Source organism: Hyla sarda, chromosome 9 (assembly GCF_029499605.1).
Source record: "Hyla sarda isolate aHylSar1 chromosome 9, aHylSar1.hap1, whole genome shotgun sequence".
Lineage (NCBI taxonomy): Eukaryota > Metazoa > Chordata > Amphibia > Anura > Hylidae > Hyla > Hyla sarda.
The window spans coordinates 125,535,107-125,555,872 of NC_079197.1; the positions used below are offsets into that span (position 1 = coordinate 125,535,107).

At 46.4% G+C, this 20,766-nt stretch overlaps 1 protein-coding gene across 6 annotated transcripts in view; it reads right to left on the bottom strand.

Moving 5' to 3' along the window:
• Positions 1 to 20,766, bottom strand: part of FHL1 (four and a half LIM domains 1) — a 101,019-nt gene that overhangs the window by 10,248 nt on the left and 70,005 nt on the right. For 5 of the 6 annotated variants that reach the window (XM_056539662.1, XM_056539659.1, XM_056539663.1 and 2 more), the window contains exon 2: positions 8,752 to 8,933. In XM_056539662.1, the coding sequence (XP_056395637.1) occupies positions 8,752 to 8,907 (156 nt within the window). In that variant the 5' untranslated portion in view covers positions 8,908 to 8,933. Of the gene's footprint in view, positions 1 to 8,751; positions 8,934 to 20,667; positions 20,707 to 20,766 lie in introns of those variants that run through there. The other variant, XM_056539665.1, reaches the window with a different exon arrangement.

A 20,766-nucleotide genomic window follows, 5' to 3' on the forward strand; every position in this document is an offset into this window, starting at 1 on the left:
GTATGTGCCTTCTTTTGTGAGATGATTCACTTTCTGAACCTCTGGCAGGGCAATGGTAGTATTTAAGGGATTAATAATCTCCCTGGGTCTCTTAGCACAGCTACTCTGCGGACTTCGGTCCGCAATTGGGCAAAGCTGGGCTAAGTTCCTGATCTCGGTGAGTCAGGATATATCTATTATATTCTTCTCCCACCCGTAGACTCAGTCTACACCTCGGGAGTTACAGCGGCCACTTCTGTTAAGGACAACTGCTGGCTTTGGCGGCGGCTCCCTGCACTTTCTGCGGCCACAGACTCTTTCCCCCCCTCCCTCTCCACCCCAGCTGTTCTGAATTCCTCCGGAGCTTTGTCGCCGGCAGGAGCCATAATGGCGGTATGTAGCTTCGCCCCCCTTCTTCCCAGGCTTAGCACGGGAATCTGGAGTTCTGCTGAAAGGGTCTCTCTGCTCTGTCGCAGCTGCCTTGTTTCAGTGCCCGCAGACTCGCCTGTCTAGCGGGCGGAAGTTACAGTGGGGGCGTCAGTCGCGGGGAAACCGCTGCTTTTACAAATGCCGGTGCATTGCCGTAGAATGAGATTTGCCATAGAATGAGATGCTCCGCCTCCATCACATCCTATTGGCTCACTATTGTCACGTGACATATTGAAACGTCACGCATCGATGCGCACAGCAGTGTCAGTTTGGCTGTCACAGGGAGAGGATCTCCTCTCCCTGTGATAGCTGAAGCTGCACGGAGCTCTCATGGCCTCTGTGGCCCGACAGAAGTTCACACATTTACGCAGCTCATACGGCTGGCTCATATACATTTACTGTTGATCCACAGCGCTATCGGGATCCCGATGCCCAATGGCGCTGTCATCCGTGTGCGTCCCCGCAAGCGCCCCACGCCTGCAGCTCTACTCCCCGTTCCCCGCAGCTCTACTCCCCATCCCGTTAACGCTCAGGGAGCGGGGAACAGAAAGTAGAGCATCGGGCACAGGTAAACTAGTACTGCGCATGCGCAGCACTATGCGAATAACTTAACCTGCACCCGATGCTCTACTTTCTGTTCCCCGCTCCCTGAGCGTTAACGGGACGGGGAGTAGAGCTGCGGGCGTGGGGCGCTCGTGGGGACGCACACTGATGACAGCGCTATCGGGCATAGGGATCCCGATAGCGCTGTGGATCGCTCTCTGAGCATTATCGGGGGACGGGGAGTAGAGCTGTGGGGGACGGGGAGTAGAGCTGCGGGCGTGGGGCGCTCGCGGGGACGCACACTGATGACAGCGCCATCGGGCATCGGGATCCCGATAGCGCTGTGGATCAACAGTACATGCAATAATAGAGTAAATGTATATTAGCTGCGTAAATGTGTGAGCTTCTGTCGGGCCACACAGGCCATGAGAGCTCCGTACTGCTTCAGCTATCACAGGGAGAGGAGATCCTCACCCTGTGATAGCCAAACTGAGACTGCTGTGCGCATCGATGCGTGACGTTTAAATATGTCACGTGACAAGAGTGAGCCAATAGGATGTGATGGAGGCGGACCATCTCATTCTATGGCAAATCTCATTCTATGGCAATGCATCGGCAGCCATGTGTGCTGGGGACTCAGAGTGTAACTCGGTCTTCCACCCCCGCCCCTACAGCGCAGGAACTGAGGTTCATAGGTCTCTTCCCTCCCCAGCCGGCCGTGATTATGGCATGGGGAAGTCGGCATAGCTCCGCCCTCCTTCTCCTCTCCTGCAGTGTGGCATAGAGAGGTCAGTGGTTCCTCCAGCCTACGCTGTCATCGGCACGATTTGTCCCTCTCCTTACTATGGGCTGTGTTGCATCAAGTGTTACATACGTCCCCCCTTGTGGTTGTTTACTGAATCTCAGCTCTTGGTTTTATGCTTACCAATGAGCTCCCTCTGGTGGCAACTTTCTGGCCTGCATCCCTGCAGTCACTCTATATCAGCCCTTCAGACAGGACTTATGCGACCTGATCTGGCAGGTCATTACCGAGGATGCATATTACTTTACATAACCCTGGGGATACACATTATGTCTGTTTCCCCTGCTGACTGTGGCCATGTCATGTTTGCCTCTCTAACGGACAATTCCATTCCCTCCCTAGGGGTGCCTCAATTGGTGCTATTGCAATTCTAGCGAAAACTAAGGGGCCTCTCTGAGGTGTCCCCCTCCTCCATGCCTGGGCCTACTTCCCTGCCCCTGTGCCAAAGTCTGCCACATGGTCTTTCATTCCCAAGAGGGCATTAGGAAACCTATCTGCAGTGGTTTCCTCCACCACCGGTCGCCCGTCTTATGTAGCCGCGCCTACGGCTCTTTTTTCCCCGGAAGGGGTTTCCGGAAGAATGACGGTGCGTGTACAATGGTCCCTATACCAGTGAGCCAGACTGTCGTCTGCGTGGTTTTCTTCACCACTCACGTCTGCTGCATCTGCTGCTTGAGTTCCAGATCCCCACCTCTAGTGTTAGGGTACCATGGAAGTGACCCTGCGGGGACATGCACTGGACTTGATACATTGAGGGGTCACACTAGTCGGCATGGTTTCCTCTACCGCCTGTCATTCACCTCAGTTCTGCCACATCTGTGGCTGGAGTTTCGGTACCCCACGACTAGTGTGAGGTGTCCGAAGAAGTGACCGGGCATGTGTTATGGACCCTATACAGGGCAACAGGGATACAATCCACAGCTCCTCTGCCTCCCCCGATCTCTGGGACGACGGGGATACTATCCATGGCTCCTAGGCCTTCCCGCCCTCCCGCGTGCAACAAAGGGGCACAGTGCTCTCCTATCAGTTCTGTTGTCCCCTTATCACCACCAACAAGCGCCTGGAGGTGTCCTCGTTAAACCAGACTGTGGTCTGCACGGTTTCCGCTGCTGTCGATCTTCTATCACAGGACTGCTGCGTGCAGGGCTGGATTTTCCCATACCTCACTGCTGGTGTGGGACAGGGGACTGATGCCAGTCAGCCAGACATTCGTCTGCTTAGTCTCCTACACCACCAGGTTGCCCATCAGATTGGCCACACTCCATTACCCCACTTTCTGTGGGGGGATTCGAACGAGTGATCCTACACATTCAGGGAATCTATGCCAGTCAGCCAAATGGTTGTCTGTATGGTTTCCTACTGCGTTGGGTCGCCTACCATACATCTGGCACCGTGGCGGAAGTTCAGTAACCCACTGCCAAGGTGAGGTTCCGAATTTGTGAGCCCAGGTTGTTCCATGGGCCCTTTACCATGCACCACATTATGGTTCGCAGGGTTCCCTACTCTACCAGGTCCCTCTCCACATGCCTACCGGTCCGACAGCTGGTAACCCAATTTCAGTGTGTGGTTCTGAATGCGGTATCGCAGTGTTTTCCATGATCCCTATGCCCATTAGCCAGACTGTGTCTGCATGGGTTTCTAATCCACCAGGTCACCTCCCTCCTTCCTGTCGCTTCTGCAGCTGCAGTCCGGTGACTCCCTTTCATTGTGAGGTTCCGAAAATGTGACTCTGTGGATTCATTGGATATTCTTTCTTCTTTATACCTGTAAGTTGATCTGGTTCTGCATGGTTTCCTGCACAACATGCATCCTTCGCCTCTTGTATCTGCGACAGCAGTCCTGGTGTGTATCACCATTAGTAGATGGGGTATGGGCATGTCCTGCAAATTCCATGGACCTTTGCAGCGACAGAAGCAATCTCTGTTCCCCTATGTTTGTCTGCTACTGGCATGGTTATGACACACCATTAGGTGCTGCGCCTGTTTCTCCATACTGCCGGCAATTTGGATGTCTGTGGTTTCTTCATGGCTGCTGTCTTGGTGCCCCACTACTATCGTGCGGTAACCATGTCTGTGTCCCTACATATGCTATGGACACTCTGCATGTATAGGGCCAACCTCCCCTCCTTTTCAGTGGGGCCTTTCTGTGATCTTGTTCCCACACGTCTGCTGCGGTTGAGCACATCTGTTCTGGCATGGGGCCTGATAGAACAACACAGTCTGTTCAACAGACCCCCTATGCCTCCAGGTATCTCTCCTGGGTTCTGATGCAGGGTGGCTCAGTCGCCTGCTCTACTGCCTTAGTCAGCAACCAGATTGGCTCTGTTGATGCACCGTCGGTCCCCTCCTCTTTTTTCGCAGGCACCAGGGTTTCACCCCAATTTACTTGCATTATCTGTACCCAGCACCAGTGTCCAAGATTCAGATCTCTCCGGGGACACAAATGGCTCCTCCATACCTCACTATGTTGCTGGCAGGGTTCTCGAGGTTGCTGCGTTCTCCCAGTACTTTGACCCGTTGCCGCAGGGCTGCTTTCCCTGTTCCTACATTAAATTTTGTACTTTGGCTATCTCCTTCCGCAGGGGGTACGGGAACAGGGAGCTCAGCACGGGCAGTACCTGAGTTTCCTCTTGCCACCCCTTGTTTTCCCCTCCACCAGGGGGACTGTTTCTCTGAGCGCTTCTACTGCCGAGATGGAGCCATCACCCTCTTTCCCCCTACATAGGTGGGGTACCTGGCTGGGCCCTTGTTTTTGCTGAGAGTATTTAGAAGTGCTTTGCACCAGCTGTGCCTGTGTGCTTACTGCCCACTATTGCAGCCTGGCTCTCCCCCTGTTTCTTGGTTCTCTCCTGCTGCTCATGCAGCCAGGGCACTCTCCTCTGTTGGTGGAGTTTATGCAATCATGTATGGCTCAGCGACAGCCAGTCTAGTTACAGTTTGTTGTTTGGGCCCTGCTATTGCTCTCCTTCCTTGATGCAATCTCTGGAGTAACCTTCATGTACCCAGACCGTGAGAGTCCCAACTGGGTTCCCTTTGTTTCCCTCTGTTAGGACCACTGTGATTCAGGGCTGGTTTTCCGTATCTATTCCCTCTTCCCTGGCTTGTGCGAGTACTGGGAAGTCTCTTTGTATCCAGCCTCCTAGGCTGCTGTGGCTGGCCTTATTATCTAGATTGGCCCTTATGGTTTTTAGGGCCTTAGTGATGGTTGCGGTCTCGGGCATGGTAGCACTCCTGCCCAGACTCCTCTGCGATCCCATTTGTGGGGCGGTCTTTCTGTACAGCACCTTTTTCTTGTCCCGACATAGAAGTATGTCTCCCGGAGCGCTTCGCGGTTGCTGGGTTTGCTCACCCTATGGGTGTAAGCTTTCTACCGTGTTTCCCCGAAAATAAACCCTACCCTGAAAGTAAGCCCTAGCAGTTATATCAGGGTGGGCTGCAATATAAGCCCTACCCCGAAAATAAGACCTAGGCCAGGGGTAATCAACTGGCGGACTGCGATCCAGATCCGGACCGTGGCCGCCAGTAATGCCCGCAGAACCTACCCCCGGTAACCCCCCCCCCACCACCCCGCCCTCCTTTGGCTGGTCCCATATTTATCTATCTATCTTACACCTTCATACCGTACGGAAGCTGCAGCGGGACCTCCTTCTGTTGCTTAGCAGCCGGGGCAGGGACGCTGTCACTTTAAAACGTCGGCGCGTGTGCACGGCCGACTTCACGGACATGTCCCTGCCCAGGCTGCTAAGCAACAGAAGGAGGTTCCGCCGACGCCGAGAGCTGCAGCTTTCGTACGGTATGAAGGTGTAAGGTACTGTAGTTTATTATGGCAGAGGGGTGGGGGGCACTGTAGGAGTGTGGGGGAGGATGGGGGGCTGTGGGAGGATGGGGGGCTGTAGCAGTGTGGAAGATGGGGGGGGGGTACAGCATCCTCCACACTGCTACAGCCCCCCATCCTCCCACAGCCCCCCATCCTCCACACTGCTACAGCCCCCCCATCCTCCACACTGCTACAGCCCCCCATCCTCCTCACTGCTACAGCCCCCCCCATCCTCCTCACTGCTACAGCCCCCCCATCCTCCTCACTGCTACAGCCCCCCCATCCTCCACACTGCTACAGCCCCCCATCCTCCCACAGCCCCCCTCCTCCACACTCCTGCAGCCCCCCCCCCCATAAATAAATAAGCCCTACCCTGAAAATAAGCCCTAGTGTTTTTTTTTGGGGGGTACTAAAATGAATATAAGACCCTGTCTTATTTTCTGAGAAACACGGTAGGAGACTCTGGAACCTCCGGTTCCCATGTTAGCCGCTCCTGTATACCGGGATGCTCCTTCTCAGGGTGTTCCATAACTTTTTTGGCCGTTTGTTACCTTCCATCTCCTCCTTTGGGGTCCATGTATTTCTGGGACGGAGAGTGTTCCAGTCAGACAGATTACGTCATTTGGACCAATTCGGCTTCTACGTGGACGTGCTTTCCTCGTCAGGTTTTTTACCGCTGTTCTGGCTCTGTGTCCGACTCTGTCCGCTTTCGCCCGGGTGGTTGCGGCGTTCCCCTGGGACTTTGGTTTTGGAGCCTGCAGCTTTTCAAGTTCAGGTTTCCGTATCTTTCTTTTTTCCCCCAGAGGTTCTGGTCTCCACCTTGACTGTGCTCGCCTTCTGCTCAGGCGTGCGTTGCTCTCCCTACCATTTTTTCGGCATGTTTTCTTGAATCTGTTGATTCTCTGGCTGGGGTTCTCTTGTCGGGCCCCTATTTTGTTCTCCAGCCGGGCTGGCCCTCTGTCCGGTTCTGTGTTACTGGGAGTTGGTTTTCTATCTCTTTCCACAATGGTTAGGGCCATCGGGCTTACTAGGCAACCCTTTCTTGTCTCTGTACCCTTTGGCATCCTAGTCCATCTCCATGGACAGTGGGACCTTCCAGACACTCAGTTTCTGGGTCTCGGTTGCCTCTTGGTCCAGGGTCTCCTCCGCGAGACTTACGTATGAATAGGGTTAAATTTCCGGACTGTCTCCCTTTCTCTGGTGGTTGTTATTCCCACCCTAGGGGACTGCTTTTGTACGTCCCAATAGTATCTGTGTCCCCCAATGAAGAGTGACCGAGAAAAGGAGATTTTTTTTGTACTCACCGTAAAATGTCTTTCTCGTAGCCTTCATTGGGGGACACCGAACCCACCCATTTCTTCATTTTTGGTCCGGATCCTCTTTTCCGGTTCTTGTTTTTTTTTTTTGGGATTCTTTTCTAGGGTCCTTCGGACATAATTTCTTTGTTGACTTCTCCTACTGCTTTGTGACACAACTGATCATCTCACTTCCAGTAGGTGGGTATATCCTGCCAGGGAGGAGACAACTTTTTTTCTAGTGTCAGCGCCTCCTAGTGGCAAGAGCATATACCCAATAGTATCGGTGTCCCCCAATGAAGGCTACGAGAGAGAAATTTTACGGTGAGTAAAAACTTAGTCTTTGCATTGTGTGTCTGTGTGTGTCACACTAAGCATGGACAACAGAGAGGAGAAGAGAACTGTCTGAGGACTTGAGAACCAAAATTGTGGAAAAATATTAACAATCTCAAGGTTACAAGTCCATCTCCAGAGATCTAGAATTGCCTTTGTCCACAGTGTGCAGCATTATCAAGAAGTTTGCAACCCATGGCATTGTAGCTAATCTCCCTGGGCGTGGACGGAAGAGAAAAATTGATGAAAGGTGTCAAGGCAGGATAGTCTGGGTGGTGGATAAGCAGCCCCAAACAAGTTCCAAAGATATTCAAGCTGCCCTGCAGGCTCTGGGAGCATCGGTGTCAGCGCAAATTATCCGCCGACATTTAAATGAAATGAAACGCTATGGCAGGAGACCCAGGAGGACCCCACTGCTGACAGACATAAAAAAGCAAGACTACATTTTGCCAAAATGAACATGAGTAGGCCAAAATCCTTCTGGGAAAAAGTCTTCAGTTTTTTATTCCCTAAGGGTGTGCAACCAAATATTAAGTTAAGGGTGCCAATAATTTTGTCCAGACCATTTTTGGAGTTTGGTGGGACATTATGTCCAATTTGCTTTTTTTCCTCCCTTTATTGCTTTAGTTCCAATACACACAAAGGGAATAAACATGTGTATAGCAAAACATGTGTTACTGCAATCGTTTTCTGTGAGAAATACTTAAATTTTCTAGAAAAATTTCAGGGGTGCCAAAATTTACGGCCATGACTATTAAACTACAGTTAATAAAACCTATATCTAGCTTTCAAGTGATTTCTTATTTTTTTTATTTTTTTTGTATACAAGTGATTAAGTTGCCACTATGATGAGCTGTAATTTCACCACTAGGTGGCAGTATTTAATCACTTGATTGCAGGGGAAAAAAATAAGAATGCAGCTCTAGTACCATGTTTGCATAGTCTAGCCTAGACTTTCAGTATGTAGTGGAAACATCTAGGTGTCACATTTAACATTTTTTGTAACAAAGCCATAACACTGGCATAGATTTTTCTAGGGCTTATTCACAAATGTGAGAACCTTTTCTTTCTTTCTTTTTCTCATTTTTTTTTTCTCCAACTCAACAATATGTAAAATGTAAACCAGACTCTATTAAAACCCCAGAAAGCTGACATAGATTAAGTTGAAAACCAATTTATGGTGCAGGTCTAAGGTGGCAATATGATCTGGGGTTACTACTGCAAGGTAGAAGTGGTACTTTAGGAATTTTACACACAAAACTAAAGCTGGCCACATTCAGATATATGTTGGCTTAAAAGCTTTTTTGGCAGATGGCTATCTTTCCTATACGCTGGCACACTTGGATTGCCCGAGCATTTATGTGTTTTGAAGAGGGGAAAAAGCCACTGTCAGACACTTTAAGCAGTAGCTTATCTATGTAAAAATAAAGGGATAGGGTAGAACCTTCCAAAATCGGTGTGTTTGGTGAACTTTCATCTTATGTGTGTGGCCAGTTATTTAGGCTTTGTTTACATTTGCATAACCCTAACACCTCCCTCTAACCCCCCACTAACCTTAGAATCCACTCCAATGGGTTTTCTGCACTCAGCACAGGTGTTGGCACAGATTTTCTCGAAGCACTTTACACAGCACTTGTGCCCATCCTTCTCCACATACTTTTTCCCTTGAAGGGCAGCTCTGCAGTAGTGGCAGTCTAAACGGTCTGACATTGTGCCCACTGAATAGTGGCGTGGACCTATAGAAACAATGGAAATCAAGGGATTAATATATAAAATTTATAAGAACAGATTTATTATGATATAAATCTTATTGATATATGCTTTATGAACCTTCTAATTTATACAGATCAGTCACCCTGCAGGTTTCCTTGCAGACCTTTGATCCCTCTGGGTACCAGGGCCCAAGTGTGACTGCTACCTCTCCACAAACCCTGGTCCAAATATACCAATATACTTGTCTACTGGGCATATGAAATTGAAAGAGAGAATGTATCAGTATTATACTATATATTCTATAAAGAAGTTACTCCTGGGTTTTGTATGTTCTATGGTGGTCTTGGAGGTTCAGTAGAAATGTGTAGGTTTGCAGTCATATTACAGCTATCTGACATTGGCAGATTCATTCTATGCACTTCCTAGATATAACTTTAGTTGTATTGTTCCTGCATTAAAGACAATATATCACCTACATTTTTTTAACACCAGAGAGACTGATGCATATTATTATCATTATTTTTTTTTCTGATTGTACTTTTTTTTTAAACTCTTTTGCTTGCCTGATTATGAGAGCAGACAACTTGGTAGCTGATTTGAACAGCGTTTAGAGAGATGCTTTATGGCAGCCAATTGAAGACAAAAATTTGTCTAACATAAATTAAACAATATGTTATTTCTGATGACATTTTATTAAGGATCAGCGACCTTTAGGAAAGCTGTAAGATAACAAGCTACGGAGTATTTGGCAACAGTGTATAGCCCAAAAACATCTGTACTGTGTAGATAATAGTTTTTGAACGGATTCTGGGGGATATCTAATCACAGTATTTGTGCTACCTTATAAGATAGTTTAGGGAAATGTATTCATACACACTGCTGAGATCCTGTAGCGTGCACTACACTCACTTTGGCCCATTTCATATGTACTGTGACTGATATCTGAGCTGGTGCAGGAATCCAACCCGAACGTGGCCAGAACAGATCAGTCCAAGAAGCCCCTGCTGCAATGTAACACTATGGCAATGAGAAGAAGTTCAAACATAGGCTGCCAGTAGTCTTGCTCCTAATATTTGGCTCTTCTCCAGTTATAGCTGGAATATTACCACAGCCCACATTAAATATTTCATGCTCCCATAGCTATGATTTACAGCTCTATTATACCTTCACCTCTGCACAACCGTAGTCAAAACCTCTCTATATATATTATACATTATAGTTCAGACCATCATCTCTACTTACAGTAAAATAAAAACTATGCATATATTTTCACAGCTTTATATTTTTCTACAGATTTTTTTTTATTAAAGGGGTACTCTGGGAATTTTGATGCTAGGGAAGGAGGGAGCTAAAAAAAAAAGAAAACCTACCTACCCTGGTCCCCCACAACGTCCGGTCTGGCAACTCATCGCTTGTAGCTGCTTCTAAAACAACGTTGGCGCAAGAAAATGCCCACTCAGCCAATTACTGGTCTAGATAGAAAACAGCTTTAGCCAGTGATTGGCTGAGCAGGCAGGTCTTGCTCTGATATCTCTGTATCAGAATATACAAGTGGGGGGCTGGGAGCTGCTGGGGAAACCAGGGTAGGTAGGTTTTTTCTTTACAGTAATATCTATTGTAAGCATTCATAAACTTTTCTTTACATTTGAGCAAAAACCTCTGTGGATGCTGTTACTTGTTGTGATAAGGACATTTGTGGTCTGAATGGGGATGTATAGGATGTAAATTATTACATCCAATAGTCCCAGGTAGGGACTTTCCAAGTGTGCTGGGGATCTTTTCCCTTTTGCATACTGATAACCATAGCTCAGGAGTCTTTGTACCTTAAAATATATGACTTAACAAATAAGTAGCCTATCCCGCTTCTAGATGTGTTACCACAATGGACTCTCTCCTTTACTATAACATTAAACCGCTTGGACAGGGGAACGTGTAATAGATCAGTAAGAAGGACTATTATTTGTAATGCTTGGTCTGTTATGATGTGTTTATCAACAGTGAATCATCCACAGCAAGCACTAAGGAGCATCCTCATCCGCCAAGACGCGTCTCAAGATTTGGCTGTTTATATCTAATAATATTACAGAATATGTTCTGCTGAAGAGGTACTTTCTAGGACTTTCTTTTTCAGTACCATTTCATAATATATTTAATGCTTAGCATTTCTCTATACTGTGCATTGGGACGTGGTCAGGTTTGGTAGCACAGCAAACACACCGGACTTCCACACCAGTACCCCATTATGTCTGGAAAGCATTCTGGGGAACTTGAATTGGACCTGAGAAAGGTGCCAGTTGGCGCCAAAACACGTTCTCCTTTTTGCCATAAATAAAAATAAGTTGTCCTGTGCTGACCTGAGTCCTTTATTTGTGTCCGTATAATGAGCAGCGCCTCCTAGATTGCGTTTTTTTCTTGTATACTAGCTATCCTCTATTGGTCTCCCTTGTGGAGCCCAGTACCGGTCAGAGTGCAGCAGTCATAACCTACCTCTACTGATTTCCACCACTAGAGTTTCATACTTGTGGTGTGGTGTGGTGGAGGGTGCACACCATTGGATATATGATACCATGGAGCGCCCCCTGTCTTTTGTTTCTCTCTCCCAATACCAATGTCACAAGGAAGTATAGATGAAAAACCTGAAGACACAGCCCTGGCCTCATACATTATGATTTCAGGTAGGAGTTCACATGGGAAATTCTTGATTTCCATATCTGTCAAAAAAGTCCTACTTGTCATTTGATAACCCCCTGGCATTAACATCTAAACTGGATTGAACTTCCAATAAGTTTTGTTTTGTCATACTAAGCTGTAAGAGTCTATGCTTGCCAGAGGTCACAGCTATGTGTGTAAGGCAAAAACCTAAATATCCAAGATCAGAGACGTCCCCGAAAATACTATATTTTGCATGGGAATTAGTGGCATATAATATTGTGGATTGTTCTGCAGATACCCTACTTCTCATTGTATTTTTATTGCAATTATATGTTAAAAGGATTGCAGTCATAAAAAGGGTGCAATTATTTTTCTCAGAAACAGCGCCACTCTAGTCCATAGGCTGTATTTGGAATGGCAATTTGAATCAGTTAAATAGGGTTGAGCTGCAATACCAGACAGCTTGTGCATAAGAACAGTGTGGTGGGGGGGGGGGGGGTGAACAGACCTTTTTGTAATTCTATACAACCCCTTAAAAGGCTGAACATAATAATGCTAGTAAATCAATGTCTCTGGGATGTGTCATGGTGATATTTAAAACTGACATAGGTTGGAGCAATTTTGTTGACATATTCAATAAAATATTGCATGGCTCATAATAGATGTCAAGAGACTGCTATAAAACAGAGACCCGCTCTGTGCCAGGTCTGACTTGTGCTCGAATTGTATAAAAAAAATATATTCTACAGAACAGATTTCATTTAGATACACTGGTAGGTTTTTTACTAAAGTGGCATGCGTCATAAATGAGAGAAACCCTTTGTTTCAGACGGGCACATATAATGGGCACAATAACTAGACCTCCAGCAGTTCAAAACTGCTTAGAAATGGATTTGTAACACTTTAAAAATGAAACAGCTCTAAGGCTGGGTTCACACATAGGGGGGTGATTGGATTTTATGGCAATATTTGGCAAATGTGGCACAGAGCTGACATAGATGTCTAAGGCTGCCACCCAGGCAGTGACATAAGCTACCAGATTTATTGAGAGGCTGGCTTAAAGGGGTATTCCAGGAAAAAAAATATTTTTATATATCAACTGGCTCCAGAAAGTTAAATAGATATGTAAATTATTTCTATAAAAAATCTTAATCCTTCTGATAATTATCAGCTGTTGAAGTGGAGTTGTTCTTTTCTGTCTGACAACAGTGCTCTCTACTGACATCTCTGTCTGTCTCGGGAACTGCACAGAGTAGAAGAGGTTTGCTATGGGGATTTGCTTCTACTCTGGACAGTTGCCGAGACAGGAGTCATCAGAGAGAACTTAGACAGAAAAGAACAACTCAACTTCAGCAACTCATAAGTACTTAAAGGATTAAGATTTTTTTAATAGAAGTTATTTACAAATCTGTTTATTTTTTTGGAGCCAGTTGATAATATAATTTTTTTTTTTCCTGGATAACCCCTTTTAGAAATCTGGTGCTGTTAATGGGGCAAAATTTTACATAAGGCACTGGTCTTAAATGGGTATTCCAGCTTTATACGTCTTCTCCCCTATCCAAAGGATAGGGGATAAGATGTATGATCACAGGGGTCCCACTGCTGGGCACCCCCGTGATCTCTGTGCAGCCCCCTGCATTCTGTGCTGGGCGCTGCCTCCGAGACAGGGATGTGGCGTCACGGCCTCGCCCTCTAGCGACATAATGCCATGCCCCCTCCATTCATGTCTATGTTGGGGGAGGGGGCGCTCCAAGTTTACGTGTTTAGGATGCCGTAATGTCAACCCTTAGATCGCAGGGGTTCCCATCAGCCGGACCCGCGCGATTAGCCTTCTTATCCCCTATCCTTTGGATAGGGGATAAGATGTCAAGAGTCAAAGTACCCCTTTAAAGGCAATGCAGAATATAAAAGGAAGGACTTAGGCTACGTTGCCACTTGGCACATTTTTTTTTTGGAAAACAGTGTCTGCAGTGTTTGAGCCAAAGCCAGAAGTGTATTCGAAGTGTATATCAAAGAAGGACTTATACTTCTCCTTACCCCCTTAAAGGGGTACTCCGCCCCTAGACATCTTATCCCCTATCCAAAGGATAGGGGATACGATGTCAGATTGCCGGGGTCCCGTGGCTGTGGACCCCCGGGATTGCCGCTGCGGCACCCCGTTTTCATTACTGCACAGAGCGAGTTCGCTCTGCTCGTAATGACTGATAGTACAGGGGCCAGAGCATCGTTACATCACGGCTCCGCCCCTCATGACATCATGACCCGCCCCCCTCAATACGAGTCTATGGGAGGGGGCGCAGTGGTAGTCACGCCTCTGCCATAGACTTGTATTAAGGGGGCGTGCTGTGATGTCACGAGGGGCGGAGCCATGACGTCACGCTGCTCCGTCCCCTGTATTGCCCGTCATTACGCACAGAGCAAACTCGCTCTGTGCAGTAATGACAGCGGGGTGCTGCAGCGGCAATCCCGGGGGTCCCCAGCCACGGGACCATGGCGATCTGACATCTTATCCCCTATCCTTTGGATAGGCTACGTCCTTAAGGACTCGGGATGCAGGGCATATGCCCCACGTCCTGAATAGGTTAATGCTGGATCCACTTTATGCTTTGGCATAAAAACTACAGTGGCTGCTATTCAAAAACCTTTCATGTGTAACTCCAGCTTAGTGACATAAACCTATTGGGCCTAGGGTGCCCTCTTGATAGGGGCGCTGCTCCTCCCGCCTCAAGAAAATTATTGCACACTGTCTCCAGGTCCTGACAGGAACCACTTATTGACTACCCCCCGCCCCCCCCCTTCCCCAGGAAACTAGCAAACTTAGTTTAATCACCCAGTCCGGTAGAGGAGCGCAGCACTTCTCGACGACAGACAGGGGCGATCACTCAGGCCCTGCTTCCTGATAGCGAGCATGCCCCCAATCTACTACAGTCAGTGATGGCGCTCCTTGTACACCCCAGTAGTAAGGAGATTACATGAGGAGGGAGTTTGTTACAGTGTGTCACCCCAGTAGTAAGGAGATTACATGAGGAGGGGGTTTGTTACAGTGTGTCACCCCAGTAGTAAGGTGGGGCATGTCAAAGGGCGGAGTCAAGGGGGCGACAAAATTAGCTTTTGCCTAGGGTGGCAAAAGTCCTGATCGAGGGGGTCCCGCCGCTGGTGACTACATGCCCCCTCCCATGACTTTACGTCACACGGGGAAGGAGCCATGAAATCACGATACTCCGGCCCTGTAATCGTGAGGCTTCAGACTCGGAGCCTCCAGCGCTGGCGTGCAGCTCACACAGGTGGGTGCTGCATGAGAAATTGCAGAGGTCCCCCCCCCCGATCAAACATCTTACCCCCCCTATACTTTGGATAGGGGATAAGATGTCTTAGGGCCCGACAACCCCTTTAAAGCATGCATGGGATAGGCATAAGATTATCCTTCATATCAGAAAGGGCCAGGGACTATTCATATTATTCAGGATATTGGGCAGACTAGATAGGCCGAATGGTTTTATCTGCCGACACGTTCTATGTTTCTATAAGCGATATATGCCTGAAGTCCAGGGCAGGAGAGATCTGTGCTGTGGGTAGATCACCGGTATTACCAAAACATATGCAATCCAACAAGCCCATAAGCTGTATGAGCAGGACTAGATGAGGATGTCTAAATTCTTTATGTAAATGTTTCCATACATACAATAAAAATAAAGATGAACAGAAGTATAAATATTTACAACAACAACAATCACACTTATAATGCTATGTTACAAGTGCCCTATTATGGGGTTTTCAGATGGAAAACATTCAGTTTTCACAGCACTGAAAATGTAGCCCTGTACTAGTACCTTTTTACTAACCAATAAGACAATGTAACTAAACACCATAATAAAATCATCCAGCGTCCTGTACTCATGAATGCCAAATAACTGCTGTCATCAGATGCTAAATAAAATGGGTTAGAGCATCATAAAATGCCGATTGTGCCACCAAGGAAGGGGTTACAACATAAAGGCTGGATCAGTGACCTTTCTTAATGCCAACAGTCTGCAAAAGACATGGAAAAATCCATACACATGCCAGGCACTGCTATAGTCATCATCCATTTAAAAAGCATATAGGCCACTGCTGGGAACAGGATGTGTCTGTCCTGAGTATACTGGGGGCTACGATACAAGGATTTGTATCATCAGAAATGTCAAGTTCTTACATTACTTATACTTGTTATTTACATTACTTACACTCGTTCTTACATTACTTATACTTGTTATTTACATTACTTACACTCGTTCTTATACTACTTACACTTTCTTACACTGCCATACAAATAGAAGAGGTTGACAAATCCTCTTTCATTTGTATAATAACGAAATTCTGCAACTTTCTAACATATGTTGTTTTTATATATTTTTGTTATGTTCAAGATCAAATGACTTTTGTATGATCAGAATAGGAAGATGTGCGTTGCCGAAATGTTTTGCCAACAGAGGACTGCCTAGATTAAATGCAATTGTAGCAGACCCTCTCCTGTATTTGGTCTGTTCACATTTTTTATTAGAATCCCCCTTTGCATGTGTGTGTGCAAAGAAAGACAGAACTTTATCTTCTGAAATAAATTGGCACATTATGTCACTTTCTAGTATATTTTGTGGGTCAACACTTTTATGGCTAATGCCCCCTCCATATATCTTTATGGAAGATACTGAGCTATGCGAATGCTGTATTTCTGTCTCTCCCATACACATGAATGGGGGGGGGCATGCCGACCACAGCAGCTCCAAAGCCTGCTACAGCCGGCATTCTGAACATTTATGCCGGCCCAGAGATCATGGGGGTCCCGGTGGTCAGAACCGCTGCGATACTACATCTTATCCCCTTCTTTGGATAGAATGTCTAGGACCGCACCCTTAGTTTATGGACAATATTTTGCAAGTAAACATGGCCATAAATTACATTCTGGACAAGCCAGGTAGGGTTTGGAAAGGTTTCTAATAGATATTGAATTTCTGTTTTAAGGTCATTGCCACCAAGACCCACTGTCACAGCCAAGACATACAGATAAGATGAGCTGCATAAGACTTTTCCTTGACTCTGCCAGGACTACATATCTTCTATATACACCATGAGATGGGCATCGGCACTAGGAGAATAGTTCAGTGATAACCAGACATGATGCTGTGCACAGTTTATTAGAAAAGTAATTCTTATTGTTTAAAACTATCCCAAATATCATATTACTGTACAAAGTAATCCTGGTGAATGCTCATTGGTCAGGTAATATGTATTATAGGTCTAGTAGAATGTATATGTACCTGTATAGGTCTAGTAGAATGTATATGTACCTGTATAGGTCTAGTAGAATGTATATGTACCTGTATAGGTCTAGTAGAATGTATATGTACCTGTATAGGTCTAGTAGAATGTATATGTACCTGTATAGGTCTAGTAGAATGTATATGTACCTGTATAGGTCTAGTAGAATGTATATGTACCTGTATAGGTCTAGTAGAATGTATATGTACCTGTATAGGTCTAGTAGAATGTATATGTACCTGTATAGGTCTAGTAGAATGTATATGTACCTGTATAGGTCTAGTAAAATGTTTCTGTAATGTTATGTTTTCCCACAGGCTCAGTGGTAAGCATTGGCAGCCTTGTTGCACAGAGGTGCTGGTTGGAATCCAACCAAATTACCGTATTTTTCGCCGTATAAGACGCACTTTTTCTTTCAAGACTGGGGGGGGGGGGGGGAGTTGGTGCGTCTTATACGGCAAATACACATTTTGCTGGCATTAAAACCCTGTCATATCGCGGCGGTCTCTGCGGCCATCAACTGCCGGGACCCGCGGCTAATACAGGTAATAAACACTGATCGCGGTGATGCCCTGTATTGACCCTTCAGATGTAGCGATCAAAGCTGACCACCGCGTCTGTAGCGAAAGGGAAACTAAACCGGCTGCTCAGTCGGGCTGTTGCCGACCACCGCAGTGAAATCGCAGCGTCCCAAGCAGCTTACAGGACACCGGGAGGGACCCTACCTGCCTCCTCGGTGTCTGCTCCGTGCCGGGATCCCCTCCATCACCGGCGCTCTCCTTTGTCGTCGTCACGTCGTCGCGCACGCTGTCCCGTCATCCAATAGGAGCAGTGTGCATAGCGGCATGATGGCGGCGACGGAGAGCAAGGATCCCGGGCAGCAGAGACGTTCCGGAGCGACGGGGACACCCCGGGGACGCAGCGACAGCGATGGAGCGACATCCAGGTCAGCAGTGACGGGGACACGTGAGTGTTACCTCCTATACCAGTGGTCTTCAACCTGCGGACCTCCAGATGTTGCAAAACTACAACTCCCGGCATGCCCGGACAGCCAACAGCTGTCCGGGCATGCTGGGAGTTGTAGTTTTGCAACATCTGGAGGTCCGCAGGTTGAAGGTCACTGTCCTATACTTTACATTGTATTTGGTTCAGAATCTTTTTTTTCTAGATTTTCCTCATTGTATGCCGGAGCGAAAAATACGGTAATTCATTCATGGAGTTTGTATGCCCTTGTCCACCTGTATTTAAAAAGTTTAAGCGCCTTATAAAATTGGTGTTATTTGTTTGCTAGGAAAATAAGATTATAAACCACTCTCAAGACAACCTCCTTTGTAAGTAACTGTAATCTGTGCACAAAGCTTAGGAATTTGTTGGCACCATACAAATAATATCAAGTCAATGGACTCGTTCACATGGGCGAATTTGCAAACTCGCAGTGTGTTTCCCGATGTAAGTTTGAATGGGGGTGGGCCGATTTTTCGGCAGCGAAATTACCGCTGAGTTCTGTGGTGAGTTTTGGCCAGAGGAAATTCTGCTGGCGAAAATCTAACACGGACAGCCTGCCCCCATTCAAACTACGAGCTTGCTATTAAGGGGGTACTCCGGTGGAAAACTTTATTTTTAAATCAATAGGTGGCAGAAAGTTAAACAGGTTTGTAAATTACTTCTATTAAAAAATCTTAATCCTACCAGTACTTATTAGCGGCTGTATACTACAGAGGAAATTCTTTTCTTTTTGGATTTATTTTCTGTCTGTCTGTTCACAGTGCTCTCTGCTGACACCTCTGTCCGTGTCAGGAACTGTCCAGTAGAAAATCCCTATAGCAAATATATGCTGCTCTGGACATATCCTAAAATGGACAGAGGTGTCAGCATAGAGAACTGTGAGCAAACAGGAAAAGAAATCCAAAAAGAAAAGAATTTCCTCTGTAGTATTCAGCACTGTATTAAGTACTGGAAGGATTGAGATTTTTTTTAATAGAAGTCATTTACAAATCGGTTTAACTTTATGGCACTAGTTGATTTAAAAAAAATATGTTTTCCACCGGAGTAGCCCTTTAAATTTGCCCTAAAGGTAGATTTACATGTGTGCTTCAGTTTTTTTGAACAATGACAGTTTTTTGAGGGATATATTGCAGCTTGCTCTGGCTGTCGGTCCCGCCCCCCAAGACCCCTCATATTCATCAACTGAACTCCTTGAATCACATGATCAAAAAATCACATGATAAACGGCCCCAAAAATTACGCCCATGCTAATACACACTAATTTAGAAAAAAAAAAACTACAAAAACTCCCTGTCTGTCTCCAGGTTGTGTGTGGTATTACAACTTGGCTCCATTCACTTCAATGGAACTGAGCTGCAGAACTACATTCAACCTGGAGACAGATGGGGAGTGGTTTTTGAAATAAATTAGCTGTGTTTTTAGATTCCTGGATAACCCCTTTGTTCTGTATTCTGTGCGTTTTTATGCTATGAATAATGGTCCTTTTGTACCTAAAATGCATAATCTCAAAAATCGATATATATTAAAGGGGTAGTCCAGTGGTGAAAAACTTATCCCCTATCCTAAGGATAGGGGATAAGTTTGAGATCGCGGGGGGTCCGACCGCTGGGGCCCCCTGCGATCTCTCTGTACGGGGCCCTGGCTCTCCGCCGAGATAGCGGGTGTCGACCCCCGCACGAAGCGGCGGCCGACACGCCCCCTCAATACATCTCTATGGCAGAGCCGGAGATTGCCGAAGGCAGCGCTTCGGCTCTGCCATAGAGTTGTATTGAGGGGGCGTGTCGGCCGCCGCCTCGTGCGGAGGTCGACACGCCCCCTTCCCGCCGGCTGTCGGGGCTCCATACAGGAGATCTCGGGGGGCCCCAACGGTCGGACCCCCCACGATCTGCAACTTATCCCCTATCCTTAGGATAGGGGATAAGTTGCTCACCACTGAATCACCACTGGACTACTCCTTTAAAGAAGAGCATATTTCAAATCGAGTATTTGATTTTTGAACTTCGCAATTTTCACTATTTTGAATGGATGTTAATCACCAATACATTGTGCTATATGAGGGTTACTGGGAAGCTTTATCAGTTTCTGTCTTTTGAGATTATATGTTGGGAACCTAAATCAGGCCAGCACAGAATAGAGGATGCAGAACATTGTACAGCACTTCACACTTTCTGTCATGCATGCTACTTATCATTAGGGTTTTATTTCTGTTATGACAAAAAAATTCTTGCAAATCTGTGGATATTGAATGTGGGGCTGTTGATTTCTTACATTCAAGACATTAAAGAGGTAAAAAAAAAAATTCAAATCAACTGGTGCCAGCAAGTGAAAAAGATCTGTAAATTACTTCTATTAAAAATCTTAATCCTTTCAGTACTAATCAGCTGCTGTATGCTCCACGGGAAGTTGAGTTGTTCTTTCCAGTCTGACCACAGTGCTCTCTGCTGCCATCTCTCTCTGTGTCAGGAACTGTCCATAGTACAAGCAAACCCCCATAGCAAACCTCTCCTGCTCTGGACAGTTCCTGACATGGACAGAGGTGTCAGCAGAGAGCACTTTGGTCAGACAGAAAAGAACTCTACAACTTCCTGTGGAGTATACAGCAGCTGATAAGTACTGGAAGAATTATGATTTTTAAATAGATTTAATTTACAAATCTCTATAACTTTCTGGTACCAGCTGATTTACTCCTTTAATGAAGGAGGCATATTAGAAGTACTATTAGGGGTTACTTTTGACTCTCCTCGCTATTTGGATTATCTTCCTCTTATAAGTAGCAATATTTTTATGTTTCTTTGTAATCCTGACGTTTTCCGTGAAGTTCTCCTACCGCCAGACCATATAGAGAGACAATGGGGGGGGATTTAGCAAAACCTGTGTAGAGGAAGAGTGGTGCAGTTGCCCATA